This window comes from Drosophila miranda, chromosome 2 (genome assembly GCF_003369915.1).
Source record: "Drosophila miranda strain MSH22 chromosome 2, D.miranda_PacBio2.1, whole genome shotgun sequence".
Lineage (NCBI taxonomy): Eukaryota > Metazoa > Arthropoda > Insecta > Diptera > Drosophilidae > Drosophila > Drosophila miranda.
The window spans coordinates 15,060,984-15,079,080 of record NC_046675.1 but is presented as its reverse complement, the minus strand read 5'-3'; the positions used below and the strand labels follow the sequence as shown (position 1 = coordinate 15,079,080).

Here is an 18,097-nt window from a genome sequence, read left to right as displayed (position 1 = left end):
AAGTACCAGCTAAGTTTAAAAGTAATATTTCTTAATGGTTATATTTCGAGGAACAGAAAGCTAAAGCTTTCCATCTATATATAAGGACTATCATCAGATATTGTTTAGGCTAGAGCTAAAACTAATTTTAGAATAAATTTAAAAGTTAAGTTTTGATTTGGTTATATGTGTATCCCAGAAAAAGGTGCAGTCTCCTGATGATGTCTGTTGAAATCGATTTTATTTAGCGTATTCTATATATATTATATGTAGATATATATATAGAGTATGTATTTATATGCATGTAATTTTGTTGGATCTGTGTGTTCAGTAAACTACTCTTTAAACTGAAGTTCTGTTGGCTGCATTAAAGCTGATTCAAAATACCGCGAAAAGCATCCGATTGTACAATATATATAGTAGGGGTGTGTGGAGTGTGGGAGGAGGAGCAACTTCTAGGTACAACAAACATTAAGATTAATCTATAGATGGTTTTTCGGAGACACGATTGTATTTATGACTGCTGCAGTAGGTAGGTACATACATTGATTAATTGAAAACAGAGGAACCAAAACTAAAACTAAAACTAAACACCAGCCATCCATCGATCGATAGAGGGAGAGAGTAGTGTGTGATGATGCCGCATTTAAAACTTAAGTCTGATCCTGCGTTTTGTGTTGTGTTTGTTGTGTTTAATCTTAAGGCTATGCTTATGTCTAGATTACGTGTAGCGTATGTTTTCGATTGAATTGGGCGATGTACAACAAAAATAGTAGATTGGTTCTATTGATTCAAGGATACAAATGGAAGAAACTTGTGACACAGAGAAATCAATGGAAATACATTTACTTAGAACTAAATTAAATGTTAGGAAAGCCATACCATACATGAACAGAACACCTTGCTGTCTTAGTACTAGAAACATTGGAAACAAAGTTAGGCAAACAAATGCTAGTATAATGATTGTTCTTAGGCATACATTAGCTTTTAAATGATTATAACTTAAAGGGGGTAAAAACACTTGGAAGTATATGGTAAATACAATAAATCTTAGGCCTAGAAACACACACAAATTGCATGGTAGAACGAGAAATTAATCAATAATTCATTGGTTAAATACAAATAACAAAGTTTTTTGAAACAAAATGTAAGCCTACAAAAACTAATGGTTGAATGAAACGTAGTTTAAAACTTTAGGATCAATGGAATGATCAAAAGGGGAAGAAATTTCTGTCACTCACATCACAGCGTGGAGCAGGGCTGGGCAGGATCTTGGTGGCGAGGCTGACAATCCTTCAATGATTGGATCTACGCCTATCTAAATGGTAATGTCCCCATAGTCCGACGACCATTTCTCATACCCGCTGAGGCTCTGCGGTGCCACCGAGCGGCGAATGCGCTTGAGAGAGTTGTGGAAATCCTTTTCTGTGATGTGTCGCATGGCGTTAATGTCCAGACTCTTGACCTGCTCCACATTCAGCTCGCGTATGGGCTCCAGTGCGGCATCCTTGGCCAGAGCCGTCAAATCGGAACCAGAATAACCGTCCGTGATCTTGGCCAAACGCCGCAGTGCATCCGTATCCAGCGGCGAGCCCTGCTTTTGCAGCAAACGGTTCAAGAGCAGCTCACGGGTCTGCTCGTCGGGCAGTGAGACATAGACGCGCTTCGTGAAGCGTCGCAGTGCGGCCTCGTCCAGCTCCTGGGGCCTATTTGTGGCGGCCAGCACCACAATGCGATCGCCGTCGGGATTACCTGGCAGACCATCAAACTCCACAAGAAATTCGGTCTTCAGGCGGCGCGACGCCTCGTGCTCGCCGCTGCTACGCTCCGAGAGCAGCGAGTCCACCTCATCGATGAATATGATCGAGGGCTGCAAGTGGCGTGCCACCGCGAACAAAGCACGCACCAGTTTCTCGCCATCGCCCACATATTTGCTGGTCAGCGAAGCAGCCGAGATGTTCAGAAAGGTGGCACTGCATTCGGTGGCCACGGCGCGGGCTAGCAATGTCTTGCCATTGCCTGGGGGACCGAAAAGCAGCAGACCCTTGGCTGGGGCTCGCAAACCTACACTCAAAGAGGCGAAAAAGGATATCAAACACGACTCTTTAAAGGGATTCCTCTACCATCCACTTACCTGTAAAGAGCTCTGGACGAACGGAGGGCAGTATGACCATCTCTTGTAGCGCCTGCTTGGCGACCTCCTGGCCGGCAATGTCTGTCCACTCCACCTTAGCACCGCCCTCCACAATCTCATCGAGTATGAGCTGGACCAGCTTCTGTTCCACACCCTTGACAGTCACCACGGGAGTGCTAGCGCCACTACCACTGCCGCTGGCCCCATTATTGTTGATGGGCGTGCGTGAACGCTGTGGCGGTGTATTGCGACCGGAAGACTATGGAAAGAAGAGTACAAATTATAGAAAGATCTGTCAAGAAACCAAACGTTATTCCGCCTTGAGCCACTTACAAACTGTCGACGAACGGCTGGGGGCGTGGCTGCGGTCTTGCCTGGCTGACGGACAGCCCCCACGGAGGTCTTTGAGCCAAGATTGCGTGGCAGAGTTTGTGACTTGTTGGCTGCCACGGCCAGGTTGCCAGGTCGCTTTGTTCCGATTGTCAGCTTGCGGCCAGAGGCTATGGAGATACAGGGGGGAGCACATTAATAAGAGATGGATGGATATGATAGGTATAAGCTACAATTTGGGGGCAAGCATAAAACAATAGTGAAACGAAACGAAATCAAGTGCAAGGTGAGAGGGTGATTGATAGATAGCTCGATCTGTTGTCGCTGTGTCGCTGGTTCTGGCGTTGGTGCTGGGCTCTTTTCAGGCCTGGACTGCAACAGAACTTACCCAATGACGACGACGACTTCGGTGTTGTGGCTGTGGCAGTGATTCTGGGTGTAGTCAGACCGTTCTTTGGTCCATAGCCGCTGCTGCGTGTCTTCAGCTTTGCGGGATCATTGGTGAGATTCGTCAGCATTGGCTTATCTGCCGCTTCTCTGGCCTTCTGTGGCTTCTGCTGCTGCTCCCGGCTTTGATTCGGTTTCTGTTTCTCCTTTAGCGAGAGACGATGCATTTGGAAATCTTCCTCACGCAGCGCTGTGGCAGCGACAATTGATGGACAAACGCAAAAGGAAATGCAGGACAAACAACAAAGTGCAAATAAAAAACAACAGAAAAATAAAAAAAAATAACAAAATAAAAATCATTCCTCTAGGGATTCCGGATGCGGGGGGATCGACTTACCGAGGAAGTGAAGACGATCCCTGGCCATCGAGAGATTGGTCTGCATTTTATCGTGCAGCCTTTGGGCACGGTCCCAGACATCGCCGCGACCACTCCAGCAATCGACGGCAATGCCATCCTCGAGCTCCTTGATTCCCTTGCGGTACAGCTCAATGGCCAGCTCTTTGTGACCTGGAGGCGGGAGAAAAAGGAAACGATTGTCAGAACATCTCACTCTTTGCTTTTTGTGATTATTGATTCCCACTCGACAGACAACAAAAGATACACACACACACACACACACAAGCACGGACTAAAGAGACGAACAGCCGCCGCCAGCTAGTGGGGCGATGACTCATAGTGAGCACTCGAAAGCACCCCCAACACTGCACGCTCAATGCTCCCTGCTCACTGCTCACCTTCATTCTCTTCGTCTATCTTGAGCGCCTTGGAGATGTACTCGAACGCCCGACGATGGTGATGCTTCTGCTTGGCCAACAAAGGATCCCCAGGACCGGGGGAGTAGCCTGACCCAGATCGATTGGCCCCTGCCATTTCCAGGGGCTGGAGGGCGCGATAGCGTTGCTGTGGCAGAGGTTGTACTTGCTGCTCGGACGCTGCCTCGCCGCTGGTCACCTCCAAGGGATAGTTGAGGGACTGACTCGACGTCAGCTGCTGGTGCTTCTGATCCTTGTTATTTGAGTTGTTCTGGACAACAATCTCGATGTTGCAGTCGCGTCTGTGGGGACGGTAAATAACCTTTGTGCTGGCGCCGTACAGGTAGCGAAAAATGCAGAACAGCTGATAAATCAGCGAGCGAAGAACGTTAAATAGGAATATAATGGGAAATGAAACGACGTAGAGGTTCTGCTTGTGCACAGAGGGGCCGCCGGAGCTTCTTGGCGCGCTCGTTGATGTTGGGGTCAGATCATCGGTGGTGGTGGTGTCGTCGTCTCCGTCTCCGTCCGGCGAGCTGCCCGGAGTTGTGCGGCGGTTCGAGGAGGATGACACGTTCGTGCCGGACTTGCGGTCATCGATCGATGTCCGATGCGACGACGACGACCTGCTCACGGGGTGTCCTGCCGTTCCTGCGGCTGCTGATCCGCTGCCGCCGTGCGATTTGATTGGAGACTTGTGGCTGCTGCTGCTGGCGCTGGAGGAAGAGGACTGGTTTTTGGTGCGTACCATCGATATCGATTCCGCGCCGCAGCACGCTAACGCTTTGACCCCCACTCACTCCGTTTGGCTCTGCTTCTACTCCACCCTCTCCACCCCCGACAAAGTACGTGCAAGCTTATGCGAAGGATTCCTATTGGGGCACACTCACACTCGCGAGCCTAGAAACGCGACACTGGCACGCTTTCAAACTATGGTATAAATAAACAATTTTTGAACTTATTGCGCTCTACTACTATTTGTTGTTTGTTGTTGCTATTTTCTGATGTTTATTTTTCTCTCCGACGAAAATTGTGCTCGATTTGTTCACATTCCTGTTCCGTTTCACAGTTGACAATGGCTGGGGGGGCTGGGGGCAGGGCTGTCGATTTTCCCGTAAAATCTGGCTTTTTTAAAAGCCAAGTGCGGGAAAAATTTGTGAATAGCGTTTAGCGCAAAATCTGGGCTTTTAATCATTAAATACACTTTTTTATATTTTGTATGCAAATTTTAAGCCTTTTTTATGTTTTCAAGTTTAAAAAAGCTTTTTATACCGTTTAAAATTACTCACAGTGCTCGATTTTGACTCCAAACTAACGTAGTTGCCAGATTGTTTGACTGATTTGAGTTTCCCTCCAACAATAATCAGTTCAAAGTTGTCTGTTTTTAATTCTAGATAGCAGCGTTTGCTTTTATAACACTTTTTAAATTGGTAAGTAAGTCAATTTTTAGTTTAAATTTGCATTGTGGCAAAGTGACCCCTTTTATTGTAGATCTGATTAGGCAACTGTGGATTTTGCAGGGTTGCCTTGCAGCCCAATTTCGATAACAGTCGATTGATAAAAACAGCTGCATCTCCATTTTTGCATAACAAAATCAAAAAAATTAAGTAATTTACTGACCAGCAACTACAAGGAAAAGTAGCATAAGAAGCGGGGAACGTTCAGGCTAAGGCAAGCGCAGCACACACATTGAGAGAAGGGCAGAAAGTCGTGTGTTTCGATTGTAGGAATGGGCCAGTACACAGTGTCAACGCGAAAGAATGTACGAATATTGCTGGTCGGCGATGCCGGGGTGGGCAAAACGTCCCTAATATTGTCGCTGGTGAGCGAGGAGTATCCGGAGGAGGTGCCGCCGCGTGCCGAGGAGATCACAATCCCGGCCAATGTCACGCCCGAGCAGGTGCCCACTAGCATAGTGGACTTTTCGAGCGTCGAACAGACGGAGGAAACCCTCGGCCTGGAGATAAACAAAGCACATGTAGTGTGCATTGTGTACGCAGTGGATGACGATGACTCCCTGGATCGCATCACCTCGCACTGGCTGCCGTTAATACGTTCAAAGTGCAATGCGACACTGGAGGGCGATGCCGAGATTGTGGCGGAGACAGAGGCTGCCGGCGAAGGTCTGCGCAAGCCAATTGTTCTGGTGGGCAATAAGATCGATTTGATCGATTACTCAACGATGGACAGTGTGCTGGCCATCATGGAGGACTTTCCAGAGATTGAGAGCTGTGTTGAGTGCTCGGCCAAGACGTTGCACAACATTTCCGAAATGTTTTACTACGCACAGAAGGCGGTGCTGCATCCCACATCGCCCCTCTACATGATGGAAGACCAAGAGGTGAGTTCATTGTTCAAACACACTAAACATCACTTCACACTTTCGCTTGCCCCCTGCAGCTGACGCCCGCCTGCAAGAAGTCGCTGGTGCGCATTTTCAAGATATGCGATATCGATGGCGACAATCTGCTGAATGATTACGAGCTGAACCTATTCCAACGGCGCTGCTTCAACACACCGCTGCAGCCGCAGATACTCGATGAGGTGAAGGCCGTCATACAGAAGAACGTGCCCGATGGCATCTACAACGATGCCGTGACGCTCAAGGGCTTCCTATTCCTCCACTGTCTGTTCATACAGCGCGGACGCAACGAGACCTCCTGGGCCGTGCTACGACGCTTTGGCTACAATGATCAATTGGAGATGTGCCAGGAGTATTTGCGGCCGCCGCTAAAGATTCCCCCAGGCAGCAGCACAGAGCTCTCGCATCGCGGCCAGCAGTTTTTGATTTCCGTCTTTGAGCGGTACGATCGCGACCGTGACGGTGCTTTGTCGCCCGAGGAGCACAAAATGCTATTCAGCGTGTGTCCATCCTCGCCCTGGTCGTACTCCACGGACATACGCAAGTCATGTCCCATAAATGACAAGGGTTGGGTCACTTTGCATGGCTGGCTGTGCCGCTGGACTCTGATGACGCTAATCGATGTGGTCAAGACCATGGAATACCTCGCCTATCTGGGCTTCAATGTCCACGAGAACGACAGTCAGCTGGCGGCCATTCATGTGACACGCGAACGTCGCATCGATCTGGCCAAGCGGCAGAGCAGCCGTTCCGTTTACAAGTGTCACGTCATCGGCCCCAATGGTTCGGGCAAGACGGGTCTGTGTCGCGGATTTCTCGTCGACGAGATGCAGAAACTGATTGGCAAGGAATTCAAAACGAATGTCGTGCACTGCATCAACTCGGTTCAGGTGTATGGCCAGGAGAAGCACTTGATATTGCGCGACATCGATGTGAGGCATGCTCTGGATCCGCTGCAGCCGCAGGAGGTCAACTGTGATGTGGCCTGCCTCGTCTACGACTCGTCCAATCCACGTTCCTTTGAGTATGTGGCCCGCATCTACATCAAGTACTATGCGGTGAGCAAGATCCCAGTGATGATTGTGGGCACCAAGTGCGACATGGATGAGCGCCGTCAGGACTATCTCATGCAGCCCGCCGACTTTTGTGCGAAATACAAACTCCTACCGCCGCATCTCTTCAGCCTAAGGACTAACAAAAAGGAACTCTACACCAAACTTGCCACCATGGCCGCTTTTCCGTGAGTATTTTCCTAAGGAACTAAGGGTGATGTGATGATCTTTGCTTTTATCGTTGAATGTTTTTGGGGATCAGATCTAACCCAAAACACACATACATCTCACCTCAAACGAACACTAACGAATGCCCTGAGTGGGTGGCCTATTACCGCAGTTCCACTGGCAGGATATCAACATTCCCATACGAAATCGTATTACATCGAATGGTATATTTAAAATGTTCGTGGCGAGCCCTTTCGCTTAGGGGAAATTTGCACGTAAATCAGAATGTGATCCAGTGGAACGGGGTATCAGGCCACTCCCTCGGGAAACACATTGGTAACATTTGGGCTAACATTTATAGATTAAATGGCTAATGGCTTATATTTTTATCTTCTCTTCTCCTCCCTCCCCCCACTTTGCGTATATATGTATATTTTGGGTATGTTTCACTGTTGTTCTCGTGTGTTGTTTGATGTTTGTCTTCTTGGAATACGATTCTTCGTGGCTTCGGCGATGGCTGTGGTGGCTTTGGTGGCATCTGAAGGCAATTCCAAGCCGCCTGGATACTGGTCTACAAGCACAGGTTGGTTCAGCTTTGGGAGTCGGCGTAAGTGTTTACCATTCAAACTGAATTTGTTACTAATATCAGCCCTCTGTGTTGTTGTTGTTTCCATATATGTACTATATCTGCCATGGTGCCCACAAATCGAGATTCACATATATAAGATCCCCGACCATCTCACTGTTTACTAAAACGTGGTGTTTGCGGCCTGTAGTTTAAAACCTGCTTTAATCTTTGTTGTTCCTTGCCTTTTCCGCTGTTTTATCCAACTAATCTAAAGCCCTTTTCTCTTGTCCTGCTACAGACACTTGCGGCATTTCGGACTCTGGACGGAGGATAGCAAGCTGCTGTGGAAGGCCGGTCTGGGCGTTGCAGCTGTCACAATGCTCGGTTTCATTGTGCTGAAGACCCTCAGTGCTGCCGGCTCGCATTCGCGCTAGAAGGAGTCCAGGCAAAAGCCACACAGGACACATTAAGAAACTGCGCAAAATACACAGACCCACACACAAAGAAAAACCGACACAAAAGGAGTTCAATGTTTAATGAAATGTATGTTAAATCCAAATTTATTGTTACGTACCAATGAAGAATAGTGGCACTAGACGATGAAAGGTTTTGGTTTCCTGACATGTAAATACACTTTTGAGAGCCAGGAGACGCCTGCAGGGAAGAGAGAGCCAGAAGACGCCTTTAGGATAGAGATTCCAGGAGCAGACTCTTAAGGCCAGCATTTCTTAATATCATTATATATCCCATAACTTAAACCCATGTACTACTCTCCCTCGCGCTCTACTGATTTAAGTCTTATAAGTTATCGCGTCCCCCAAGCACACACACTTTGTGCATATCTGAAGACATACATAGTTATACAATTAGTTATCTATGGGTTCTACTACATATAAATATAGATATTTATCGCACTGTTGTATATACGCGCAAACAAACGAGCAATAAATGTATCCAAAATATGTGTATATTCCACAAAGACTACAAAGTACTAAAAAGATATTGCAACAGCAACAAATACCGTTTCAGTTTTCGTTCAAATCTTCGGGGTAAAGGCGCGCTGCGTACTGGTACTGGGCTATCCTTCACCTGAGACCGCGGCAGGACTGCCTCTGACCGCTGCATCTAAGTTTTTCCTAGTCGGTCCCAAGAGTCCAATAACAAAATATAGAGTCTTTGTCTCTTTTTGTGGGACCCTTCCCACAAATACTCAGATATTAATATTTAAACCCTTAAAATGGAAAAGAATTCAAATGCGATCCATTAAATATATATATTCTTGATCGGCATGAATTGGGAAGCTATATAGCGAAAAATAAAAGTACTCTCTCGCAGTGTCGCTTAAACGCAAAGGTTGGATAGAACAAGTGAGACAGAGAGGTTTATCGATCGTCGGAAGGCTGGTTAAGATCTACATTTATTAGTCAAGGGTAAGCTTCCTTCCTTAAGGGTTATCTTAATGTTAGGTGATCTTAATCTTTAAGTTTAGTTTTGAATCCCATTGATGCTGGCCGCCGCATTGGCTGCCGCCGCAGGGGACATGCAATTGCCATCGGGATAGCGCTTCTGGAATTGCGTGATCAACTCGGGATCGACCAGGCGAATGCCATCCAATTGATTGCCCAGCGTTATCCAATTCGGTTGGATGTTGTGCGGGCGGCCGAAGAGTTCGATTTTGCGAGTGCCCGGACTGAGGCGCTCAATAATGCCATAGATCTCGTCTGGCTTGTGGGAGGTGGCGCGCACTTCGGCGACAATTACATCGCAGTCGAGACCGCGATTCAGGTTGGTGGGATTACCCTTCATGCCCACCAGGCAGTGCTCCTTGCCGTGATTTAGCCAGTGGCCGGTGCGTCCAGTGCGGATGATGCGTTGCAGCTGGTTCGTCTTTACCCAAATGAGTTCGTCCACCCGCTCGTAGCCCCAGAGCTTGAGGCAGTCGCGGCCCAGCTCCATGGCACGCCCCGTCACCCAAAGGAAGATCAGGCCATCGTCCTGGAGCGCGGGCACACCCAAGGCACGCATCTCGTCATCGGACATGGTCCCATACGGCAACTCCATGTGTATGTCCCAGGGGGGATCGGCCATTACCACCGCGAATTTGCCAAGGACCGTCATGTCGAGGAACCGCAGATCGCATTGGATCCACTGTGGTGGGTACAGGGTGCAGCTCGGATCGATGCTGCGCTTCAGGCTGAGCTTCGTCTTCACGTCGGTGGGTTTGTTAGTGTTAATGTGCGGCAGGGTGTCCACCTCGTAGTGCACGTACTTGCAGGTGGCCATGTGGAAGCAGGTGTTCAAGAAGCTGCAGTCCCCCAGGGACTCGTCCGTGTGCGCCTGAATGATTTTCTTGAAATGGAGCTTTGTGCACTTGTCGCGTGTCTCGCCGGAGGCATCGCTGCCATCGGTGGACTCTTGGGATTCCCCCTCGCAATTGGTCAGCGTTTCGGATATGACTTCGCCATCTTCCGATGTGGTTTCCAGGGGGGTGCCAGCCTTAGCTGGCTTAGTGCTGTTGGCTTTCCCCGCATCCTCTCTCCGCAGTGCCTGCTCGTCTAGGCGTTCCTGTTTCTTTTTGGCCGCCATTTCTGCGGTGGCCTGCTGCGCCTTGAGGCACTCCACTTTGGTGCCATGGGAGCAGAACTCCATGACCTGTGCTCCGCCATGGGACTTGAATTTCTCTGCGACGGATCGCTCTTTGGCCGTTGGTTTTGTCAGCAGTTCTAGGATCTCTTCGCCCACCTGTTTGCTCTGCTTCTCTCGAGTGGAGGGCATCGAAAGCAGCATCATAATGTCATTGGGGGCATCCTTGTGAGAGGAACAATCGATCTTCATGGTTTTTTCCAGCGGTTGGATATCCTCTTCGGCATCCACAAGCTCTGCCACTGGAAAAGGAGTGGATTGTAGATCGAAGGCTTGTTTAAAGCTGTATGGACGGACTCACACTTTCGTTTAGCCTCCTCCTCCTTCTGCAGACAGGTGTCGTTAATGTCCTCAAGAATCTCCTTTAGCTCCTTGGGCTGCACCGAAATGATTTCACAGCCCGCTTCTGTGCCAATGGTTACATTTCGGATGGAAATGGCGCCCTGGTTGGCCAGTTTTCCCAGGATAAAATTGACCATTTCGAGGCTGCTGCCGGCAGCAGCGACCTTTTCCATCACCTGCGTCGAAACGATGGGCAGAGCCAAGGAGCACGCACTCAATGCCTGCAGCACCTCCTTCTGCACCTCCAGGTCAGCTTCAACTGCAGAATATATACATAGGGATAAATATTAATTACAGCGTCTTAAATGCGATTTCCTACCGAGCTCTTTTTTTGGATTTGTTTGATCCTCCTGTATATCGGACAGTATCTCGATCCGCTCCTTTTTCCGCTTCTCCAGCTTCTCGCGGAGAGTGTTCCGCTTCGTCTTGAGTGTTTTTATGTCCCACGCATCCGCCATTGTTTAAAAATTTAATTTTTGCGGCAGATGTAAACAAAAGTTAAATTAAATGCAGATGGTTCGCTTTGTTGCTATCGCTCACGCACCTATCCCTAAACAATTGCGTATCGAAAAATAGCCGCCACTGCTGCGCAACAGCAAACGTACACCATTCACAAATATGTTAATTGTTGTTGACCTTATTTTAGACACAATCCAATGAAAAGAAGTTTTTAAACTACCCAATCTTATTAAAAATTAGTTCGTCAATCGGATAAAATTATATGTTTAGTGCTGAGGGTCCTATCTAGCTAGTAATTTTAGGCCGAACATCAAAATCGAGGAATATGATTTCCGATCGTGGACAAAGAACGATTAACCCATTGTCGACCGATATGCTAATATATTCAACCAAAAATAATGAAGCTTCAAGAACTAAGGTGAAAGATGCCATTATTTTTTTTTTTTTTAATTTGAAAGAAAGGATAGGGGGAATCTTCTATTTCCACGGTCTAACTCAAGTTGCTAACCTCTTAAAATAAAAGGGGGTTAAGTGGGCTAAAACGATTCTTTCATCGGTATATTTCTGAGGGTCTTATCGATAGTCCCGCTAGATACCGCATTTAATATAGAACGTGTTGATTCCATAAATATTTAATGAAATACGTATACACCACATCACTAGTATCTGATAGTGATGTAAATTTGAATAAAAACATCGATGTCGATGTCCATCGATGTTATCAAAATCAAACATCGATGTTGGATTGATACATCGGATTTATTCTTCGATGCATCGATGTATCGATGTTTGAAAACTTTCCCATTTGATTATATTATTATTATTATTGCGTTATTATTATACAAAAACTCTTAAAACTAAAAAATTGTGTTGTCGGAAGCTGGGTTGTATTCGGTACATAAACCGTCTACAGTTTGGTCGTCGCAACTAGAACTTGAACCAGTTGGACTGCGGAGTGGGTATCCTAGATAGGGTTCACTTACTCTGTGCATTTCATTTCATTACTTGGCAGCAATAGAGTAAATAGTAGTTTATTGCTTCACCCTTTTTGGTGGGTTCGAGCTTACAAGTGCAATTGTCTATTCTTAGTTGCTAAGGTAATTTTCGTGTCGTCATATTCATTGACATGAAGTGACATGGACAATTGTATTCATGAGTATTTGTGTATGAGATTGTACTGTCTATTCTGTAATATTAATAAGTTATATGTCTGTGACTGAACAGTACCCTTCCCAAACACACAACGGGTTGCCTTCGAATGATGTTAACGGCGTTCGCAGTTTCATATTTAAACAAATGTATACCATCTATAGTAAATTTTATTAATTTTAAGTCAAATATGTTTACTTACTTTGGCATTGCTGTGTTGCTGCTTACAAAAGACAAATACGCAATGATATGAAATTAAGCTACCGATGTTTTGCAAAACATCGATGCATCACTGAACATCGGTATCAGCAAAAACATCGGAAAATATCAGTAAACATCGGCAGAAAAACATCGATGCTCGATGTTTTTTTACAAAAGTGATAAAGTGCTACGATCAATTAAAACAAAAAAAAAAAAAAAAAAATTAAATACGTAAACAAATGGTGCCGCTTCGCCAATTGTAAATATTTTATGAATATATCACTGTGAGAGAGAAAGAGAGAGAGTCGTTGTTCAGTGTATCTTGTTGTTCGTGGTGTTTTCTTTTTTTTTTGTTTATGCGCGTGCAAGAGAGCATAAAATGCGCGAATGGGTACACACACATAGAACCAATCGCAACATGTATATACAAAAATTTGCAAAAATACGCTAGTGTGTGCGTGTTTTTGTGTATGTGGGGGCGCGCGCATAGCCTTTACAAATTTGTTATTGTTGGAGCAAGCAGCAGCAGCGCTCTCTCTTTAGATTTGCGCGACTGTATGCATGTGTGTGTGTGAGGTGTTGTGGCCCGACTATGAGATTTATAACGCGACATTTGCAACGCCACTTTGGAGCATGACGGTTGTCTCTCGCGCGCAGCAGCTCCAAAAACACCCGCACAAACGCGAAGTACGTGACGCCTGGCTGCAGCAGCAGCAGCGCAGCAGCAGTCCCGAAACCGATTCCGATTCCGACTCGGTTCCCGTTTCCGAGCAGTGTAATCCGCAACAGATTCCCGTGTATATTGATTCTGTGCAAGAGTGAGTGCAGCAGCAGTCGCAGCATCGGCAGCATCGCAGCCCCAACATCTACTCCCACACTCTATCTCTCTCTCACTCTCTCTGTGTTCGCGTTTCGTCTCGTGATATTCTGTACAACAAAATACAAATTTTTGCTTCTTGAAGGCGGCCCAGGCAGCGGCACGCCCTTTCATTGTCAGCACGCGAGTGTTTGAGTGTGTGTGTATGGCCAGCGGTAGCAGCAGCAGCGGCAGCACTAGAAAAAGGAGATGCAGCAGGAGCAGCATCCATTCCAATTGGACATCTTTTCAAATCGTCGAATATCAATTTGAATTTTGAAAATATTGTCAAATCAAAAAACAGTTATAGTGTGCGATAGAAACTAACAGAAAACAAAACTCTCAAGCCCAACAACAACAACAACAACAACAACAAGAGAGAGAGAGAGAAGCAACAACAACAAAACCCGCAAGTGCAAACCCCAACATGAAGATGGTTGATAAATCATCAAAACTGGTCGATAAATTTGCCGTTATCAGTGGTGCTGGCGGAGGAGGAGTCAGCGGCGTCGGCGGCCTACCCATAATGCCAGGGAGTGGATTGCCTCCCTCTGGTGCCACCCCTGGGCACCCAGCAGCGGCCTTGTCAGGCATCGGCGGCGCGATCAGCAGCGGCTCGAATGGACAGAAGCCGGTGCCCATGAAACTGTTTGCCGCCTGGGAGGTGGATCGAACGCCGCCCAACTGCATACCCAGGTGAGAGAGCAGAGCCCCAGTGCAGTGTGCGAGAGAGTGCACATTCAATTTTACATAAGACCAGAAGAGAGCGAGAGCAAGACAGCCGCCTGCTGCTGTCGTCTTTGTTTTTGCTGTTGTTTTTGCCAATTTCTTTTCACTTTGCTTCCGTTCGATTTGGTATGTTTTTGGGTTTGTTTTTTTACCTATTTTTAGACGAAAGAGCGGTAACTGTTATTCAACAAAGTCGCTTGACTTTTATTTATTACCTTTCTACCAGTGAAAACAGTACGCAGCGCGTGGGAGGGTGCCCAAGAAAAAAAAGAAAGAACAAACAAGCCAACGAGAAACAACCAAAAAAAAGTAAAAGATATCAAAACAAATGGGAAAAATAGGGGAGGGCACGAAAATACAGTTTCGAAATATACACGTGCAGAAATGTACCACAGAAGTACTGTTATACACTTCTAGACACAATGCAAATGCAAATCAGAGCTTTCATACATCGGTATACTGTTATAAATATAACTTTTATACAATAGTGCTATGTTGCGGTTCCGAAGCTCTCTTTCGAGCGACATTCTCACAATTCTGTATATAGAGAATTGAAAGACGAAATCCTAACAAAAATCATGATTTCTAGAATCACACAGAACGAAAAGCACAGCAAGCTCTTTACCTTAGGGTGTGTAACTAATCTACTGATTAAGATAGCAATGATCGATCCGTTACGCTACCATAAAGTGTCCAAAAGTTTGGCCTCAGTTTTTCCATAGACAGAGGCGACAGCTCGATAGACTTCAAGATTTCGGTTACAGATCTCTCGATTTTTGAGATTAGCTCAAAAATTATTCTTGCGACCTTTATCTTTGTGTAAGCTCTTCTGTATAACATTGAATGATTGGTTATCTTAGAGAAGATGTTTCTGATAATGGTACTTGATTTATCAAAGGATTTTCTCACAAATCAACAATTAATTTCCTTCGAGAACTGAGCTTCTTTCATTCATAGATTCCTGAAGTTCTCGAACTAATTCATTCAAAAACTTACATTTTCTAGTCATTTCTAGTTAAATTCAACTTTTGCGCAAAAACAAAAAAACGAGTTTTGTATTTCTTCTATCTTTTGTTTTCGCTCTTTCATTCGTTGTGTGTCTCGTGTATCCGTATCTCTGCTCCGCTCTGAGTCTTTGTCCCAGTGACCCCGAAAATCTCTGACTAATGTCAAATGTTTTTCGTTCTTCTAGATATTGTTTATGTTTATATTTCTCCTTTCTGCTTTTTCTTTCTTTCGTTTATTGTTTGATAAGAATTTGCGGGTTATTTGCCCATGAAATGAGTCACCCTGTGGGGCGATCTGTTCCTCTCTGGAAAAATGATCTATCAAGATTAAATTTCTTGCTCTTTTCGGTCGGGTTTCCTTGGTTCCAATGATGAGAAAGTACAGAAGATACTATAAAAGAATCCAAGTAGAAGATTATAGTCTTTAAATTTGTTGAAGTTTCCCCTTTCCCTCTGCCTTTGCTTGGCTGGTAATTATAATTGGAATAATTAGAAACTGAAGCAAAATTTGAACTTTTGCCTCCTCGAAAGAAAGGGCAAAACTTTCCCCCAAATAGGGGCTTCCCTTTTTGTTGCTAATTAAATATTTCTTTTGTCTAAAAGAAAATTTAATTTACAGTTTGACATCCTCCCTTCCAGCCCTCTCTTCCCCTCTCCCCTCTCCCCTTGCCCTGTTCAGTCATTTGTCGTCGTCACAGTTTGTCAAGCTCGAAGTTGCTTCCTCCATGTGCCACCATGCCACATGTCTTTATGCTTATTTGTTGATTTTATCTACGCCTCAATGCGTCACGTAGCTCCATATTTCAGACTTTGATTAGGGCCTCAGATCGGGCGTAAAGGAGTTTTCCTTGTGGTTTCCTTTTCAGCATTTGCCAGACGACCTACGTGACGTCTGACCCAAAACGATGACCGCCGGAGGGCGGGTTGTCATAGAGTCGTCAGAGAGCAATCAAATTTGAATCAAATCAGTGGGAAAAAGGCGGATGTACACTCTTATATGTAAATGGATTGTATTTTGGACCAACAAGAATGCATTTAATGCATGAATTATTATGGGCAAAGCTCAAAGTAGGAAGCCTCTGCCTCTTTCTACAGTTCTCAGAGTTTTTCTGGATGTGGAACTGAAAGAGATACTAATCTCTGCAACTGAAAAACATGGGAAAAAGTGCATCAAAACGGGAAATAGTATAACATTTTGCCCTGCTCTGTCATTTCATGGCCAAAGCAGGAGAACTCACACTCCAGATGGAACCCATCCCACACTCTACTCTCTCTACCACCAGGAGACCCTCCACTCCAAAGACCAGATTCAAGAGGCCGTCTTCGTGTCTCCGTCTACGTCTCCGTCCCCGCATCTGACCAATGCCTAGACGACGTACTTTGTATGCTAATAAATTGCACTTTTATGAACAGCTTTCGATGGAAGAGCAGGGGACGCACTATCTTGCGAGGTAGGGAGCAGGGTCCCAACGATTTATGCAGCTCTCCGACATCCGTTGCTCGTTTCGGACGTCTGCCTCGTTGGCAATGGCTTTGGCTTTGGCTTTGGCTTGGGCTCTTGCCCAGAGAGCGGAAGTTTTCAGCAAGTTTGCCGCTGCTTGTTCCCCATGCTGTTGTTGCCGCACTCCACTTTCGGTGGCAGGTTGGCGGACAAGTCAACAAACTTGACGTTGACATGGCTCTCGGACCACGATGTTGGTTTTGCTGGATCCGCCGCCTTCGTGTTGGACTTTTGTGCAAACAAAATGGAAAATCCGTGCACTGGCTGCACCACTGCATGAGTCAATGCTCTGGACAGAAGCGACTCCTGCCACAGGAGGAGAAGCAACCAGCAACCAGCAGACAGCAGACAACAAAGTCTTTGTTGTCGCGGAAATGGTTTTTGCTTTTGTTTTGTGCCTTGGCCCAGCGGCCGATTGCAGATTGAAGATTGAAGGGGCACATAAAGGGGTTCGATCTTGAAACTACTTGATTGGACATCTTTTGGATGAAAATAGGAAGCTCTTAAGGATCTTTAAAGCCAGATCCCTTCTTAAATCGAACCACAAGCTAATGAGCACATGTCTTTCTCTGTCTAGAGAAACCATAGATGCTGCCTCGAAAGTGTTACAAAACTTCCATCTCCCTCTCTCCATCCAACACAGCGTTCTTCCAGACACCATCTGCTGAGAGGCTTTCCATTTCGTGGCATTTTCCCGGCATTCCCCCCCCATGACTCCAATCCCTAATGACCAAGTCGAAGAGATTTGCCAGATGTTTGGTACAGCATTAACACCCCATCCACAGCGGGAGATCGCGGCTAATGCGCTTAGGAGGCGGCAACTCTGGCCACTCCTCAAAAAAAACTTCCACTGCCGGGCTTCTGGTTACAGAAGCGACGGAGAATTTTTCTTGGAGCAGGGTATTTGGGTCAGGCGGCAAATGCAACAGGAAATCGATTGGTTTTTCGAGGTTTCGACTTCGTTTTGGGGTTTTGGGTTTCAGCTTTGGGGCTCAGACATTTGACCGCTGACTTGACCACACTTTCCCTTCTCTCTCGCTTTTTGTTTTGGTTTTCCGCGTTGTAAAGGGGGGACCCTTTCCATAGGGGCTTTTCCCGTCGGCCATGAATCATCGTGGTCATGGCCAAAAGGCGCCGTAAATTGGCAATCTCTAGGAGGCAGGAGCATCACAGAAATATAAAGTAAAATCCCATTAAAAACGGACGGCGAAATCAATTTGCGAGGCAATCAGCATAAATTTTGTGTACCCTGTAGTGGAGCAGGCGAGGGCCTAAAAGTGGGCCGATATGATGGCGAATCATTTCCGATTTTCGATTCCTAAATGTTTCTTAGCGATTCCTTACCGTTAAACCAGTTTGAACCGATTTATAACCTTTTACAAATCCAAATTTTAGCATAAAAATTATACAGGGTATC

At 46.1% G+C, this 18,097-nt stretch overlaps 4 protein-coding genes across 8 annotated transcripts in view; 2 read left to right on the top strand and 2 right to left on the bottom strand.

Moving 5' to 3' along the window:
- Positions 1 to 205: 205 nt before the first annotated feature.
- Positions 206 to 4,887, bottom strand: LOC108154878 (spastin). Of its 2 annotated transcripts, XM_017285317.2 has the most exons (6): positions 3,626 to 4,886; positions 3,228 to 3,398; positions 2,832 to 3,080; positions 2,447 to 2,613; positions 2,114 to 2,372; positions 206 to 2,043 (listed from the first exon to the last, which is right to left on the bottom strand). In XM_017285317.2, the coding sequence occupies exons 1-6, from the start codon at positions 4,392 to 4,394 to the stop codon at positions 1,298 to 1,300; spliced, it is 2,361 nt and encodes a 786-aa protein (XP_017140806.1). In that variant the 5' UTR covers positions 4,395 to 4,886; the 3' UTR covers positions 206 to 1,297. The 2 variants fall into 2 exon arrangements, with proteins under 2 accessions (XP_017140806.1, XP_017140807.1); XM_017285318.2 differs by lacking the exon at positions 2,832 to 3,080 and having other exon boundaries at positions 3,626 to 4,887.
- A 90-nt stretch (positions 4,888 to 4,977) lies between these two features.
- On the top strand, positions 4,978 to 8,768 carry LOC108154879 (mitochondrial Rho GTPase). Of its 3 annotated transcripts, none has more exons than XM_017285321.2 (5): positions 4,978 to 5,073; positions 5,135 to 5,984; positions 6,044 to 7,245; positions 7,770 to 7,808; positions 8,092 to 8,768. In XM_017285321.2, the coding sequence occupies exons 2-5, from the start codon at positions 5,373 to 5,375 to the stop codon at positions 8,225 to 8,227; spliced, it is 1,989 nt and encodes a 662-aa protein (XP_017140810.1). In that variant the 5' UTR covers positions 4,978 to 5,073; positions 5,135 to 5,372; the 3' UTR covers positions 8,228 to 8,768. The 3 variants fall into 3 exon arrangements, with proteins under 3 accessions (XP_017140810.1, XP_017140809.1, XP_017140811.1); XM_017285320.2 differs by having other exon boundaries at positions 4,979 to 5,073; positions 7,770 to 7,832; positions 8,092 to 8,761; XM_017285322.2 differs by lacking the exon at positions 7,770 to 7,808 and having other exon boundaries at positions 4,979 to 5,073; positions 8,092 to 8,761.
- A 406-nt stretch (positions 8,769 to 9,174) lies between these two features.
- Positions 9,175 to 11,492, bottom strand: LOC108154881 (N6-adenosine-methyltransferase MT-A70-like protein). Its single transcript, XM_017285323.2, has 3 exons — positions 11,098 to 11,492; positions 10,738 to 11,037; positions 9,175 to 10,678 (listed from the first exon to the last, which is right to left on the bottom strand). Exons 1-3 carry the CDS (start codon positions 11,234 to 11,236, stop codon positions 9,279 to 9,281), a joined length of 1,839 nt encoding a protein of 612 aa, XP_017140812.1. The 5' UTR covers positions 11,237 to 11,492; the 3' UTR covers positions 9,175 to 9,278.
- Positions 11,493 to 12,445: 953 nt separating this feature from the next.
- Positions 12,446 to 18,097, top strand: part of LOC108155643 (phosphofurin acidic cluster sorting protein 2) — a 36,360-nt gene continuing 30,708 nt past the window's right edge. For both annotated transcript variants that reach the window (XM_017286592.2, XM_017286591.2), the window contains exons 1-2: positions 12,446 to 12,846; positions 13,550 to 14,139. In XM_017286592.2, coding sequence (XP_017142081.1) covers positions 13,871 to 14,139 — 269 coding nt within the window. In that variant the 5' untranslated portion in view covers positions 12,446 to 12,846; positions 13,550 to 13,870. The remainder of the gene's footprint in view (positions 12,847 to 13,549; positions 14,140 to 18,097) is intronic.

What these genes read in the sequence shown, in the direction of transcription:
- LOC108154879 (XM_017285320.2), top strand. Translation starts at nt 5,373, where the DNA reads ATGGGCCAGTACACAGTGTCAACGCGAAAGAATGTACGAATATTGCTG. An exon ending in ACATGATGGAAGACCAAGAG is followed by an intron (nt 5,985 to 6,043) that starts GTGAGTTCATTG and finishes TGCCCCCTGCAG; the next exon opens with CTGACGCCCGCCTGCAAGAA. An exon ending in GTTCAGCTTTGGGAGTCGGC is followed by an intron (nt 7,833 to 8,091) that starts GTAAGTGTTTAC and finishes GTCCTGCTACAG; the next exon opens with ACACTTGCGGCATTTCGGAC.
- LOC108154881 (XM_017285323.2), bottom strand. Translation starts at nt 11,236, where the DNA reads ATGGCGGATGCGTGGGACATAAAAACACTCAAGACGAAGCGGAACACT. An exon ending in AAATCCAAAAAAAGAGCTCG is followed by an intron (nt 11,038 to 11,097) that starts GTAGGAAATCGC and finishes TATATTCTGCAG; the next exon opens with TTGAAGCTGACCTGGAGGTG. An exon ending in GGAGGAGGCTAAACGAAAGT is followed by an intron (nt 10,679 to 10,737) that starts GTGAGTCCGTCC and finishes CTCCTTTTCCAG; the next exon opens with TGGCAGAGCTTGTGGATGCC.
- LOC108154878 (XM_017285317.2), bottom strand. Translation starts at nt 4,394, where the DNA reads ATGGTACGCACCAAAAACCAGTCCTCTTCCTCCAGCGCCAGCAGCAGC. An exon ending in GATAGACGAAGAGAATGAAG is followed by an intron (nt 3,399 to 3,625) that starts GTGAGCAGTGAG and finishes TCCCGCCTCCAG; the next exon opens with GTCACAAAGAGCTGGCCATT. An exon ending in GGATCGTCTTCACTTCCTCG is followed by an intron (nt 3,081 to 3,227) that starts GTAAGTCGATCC and finishes TCGCTGCCACAG; the next exon opens with CGCTGCGTGAGGAAGATTTC.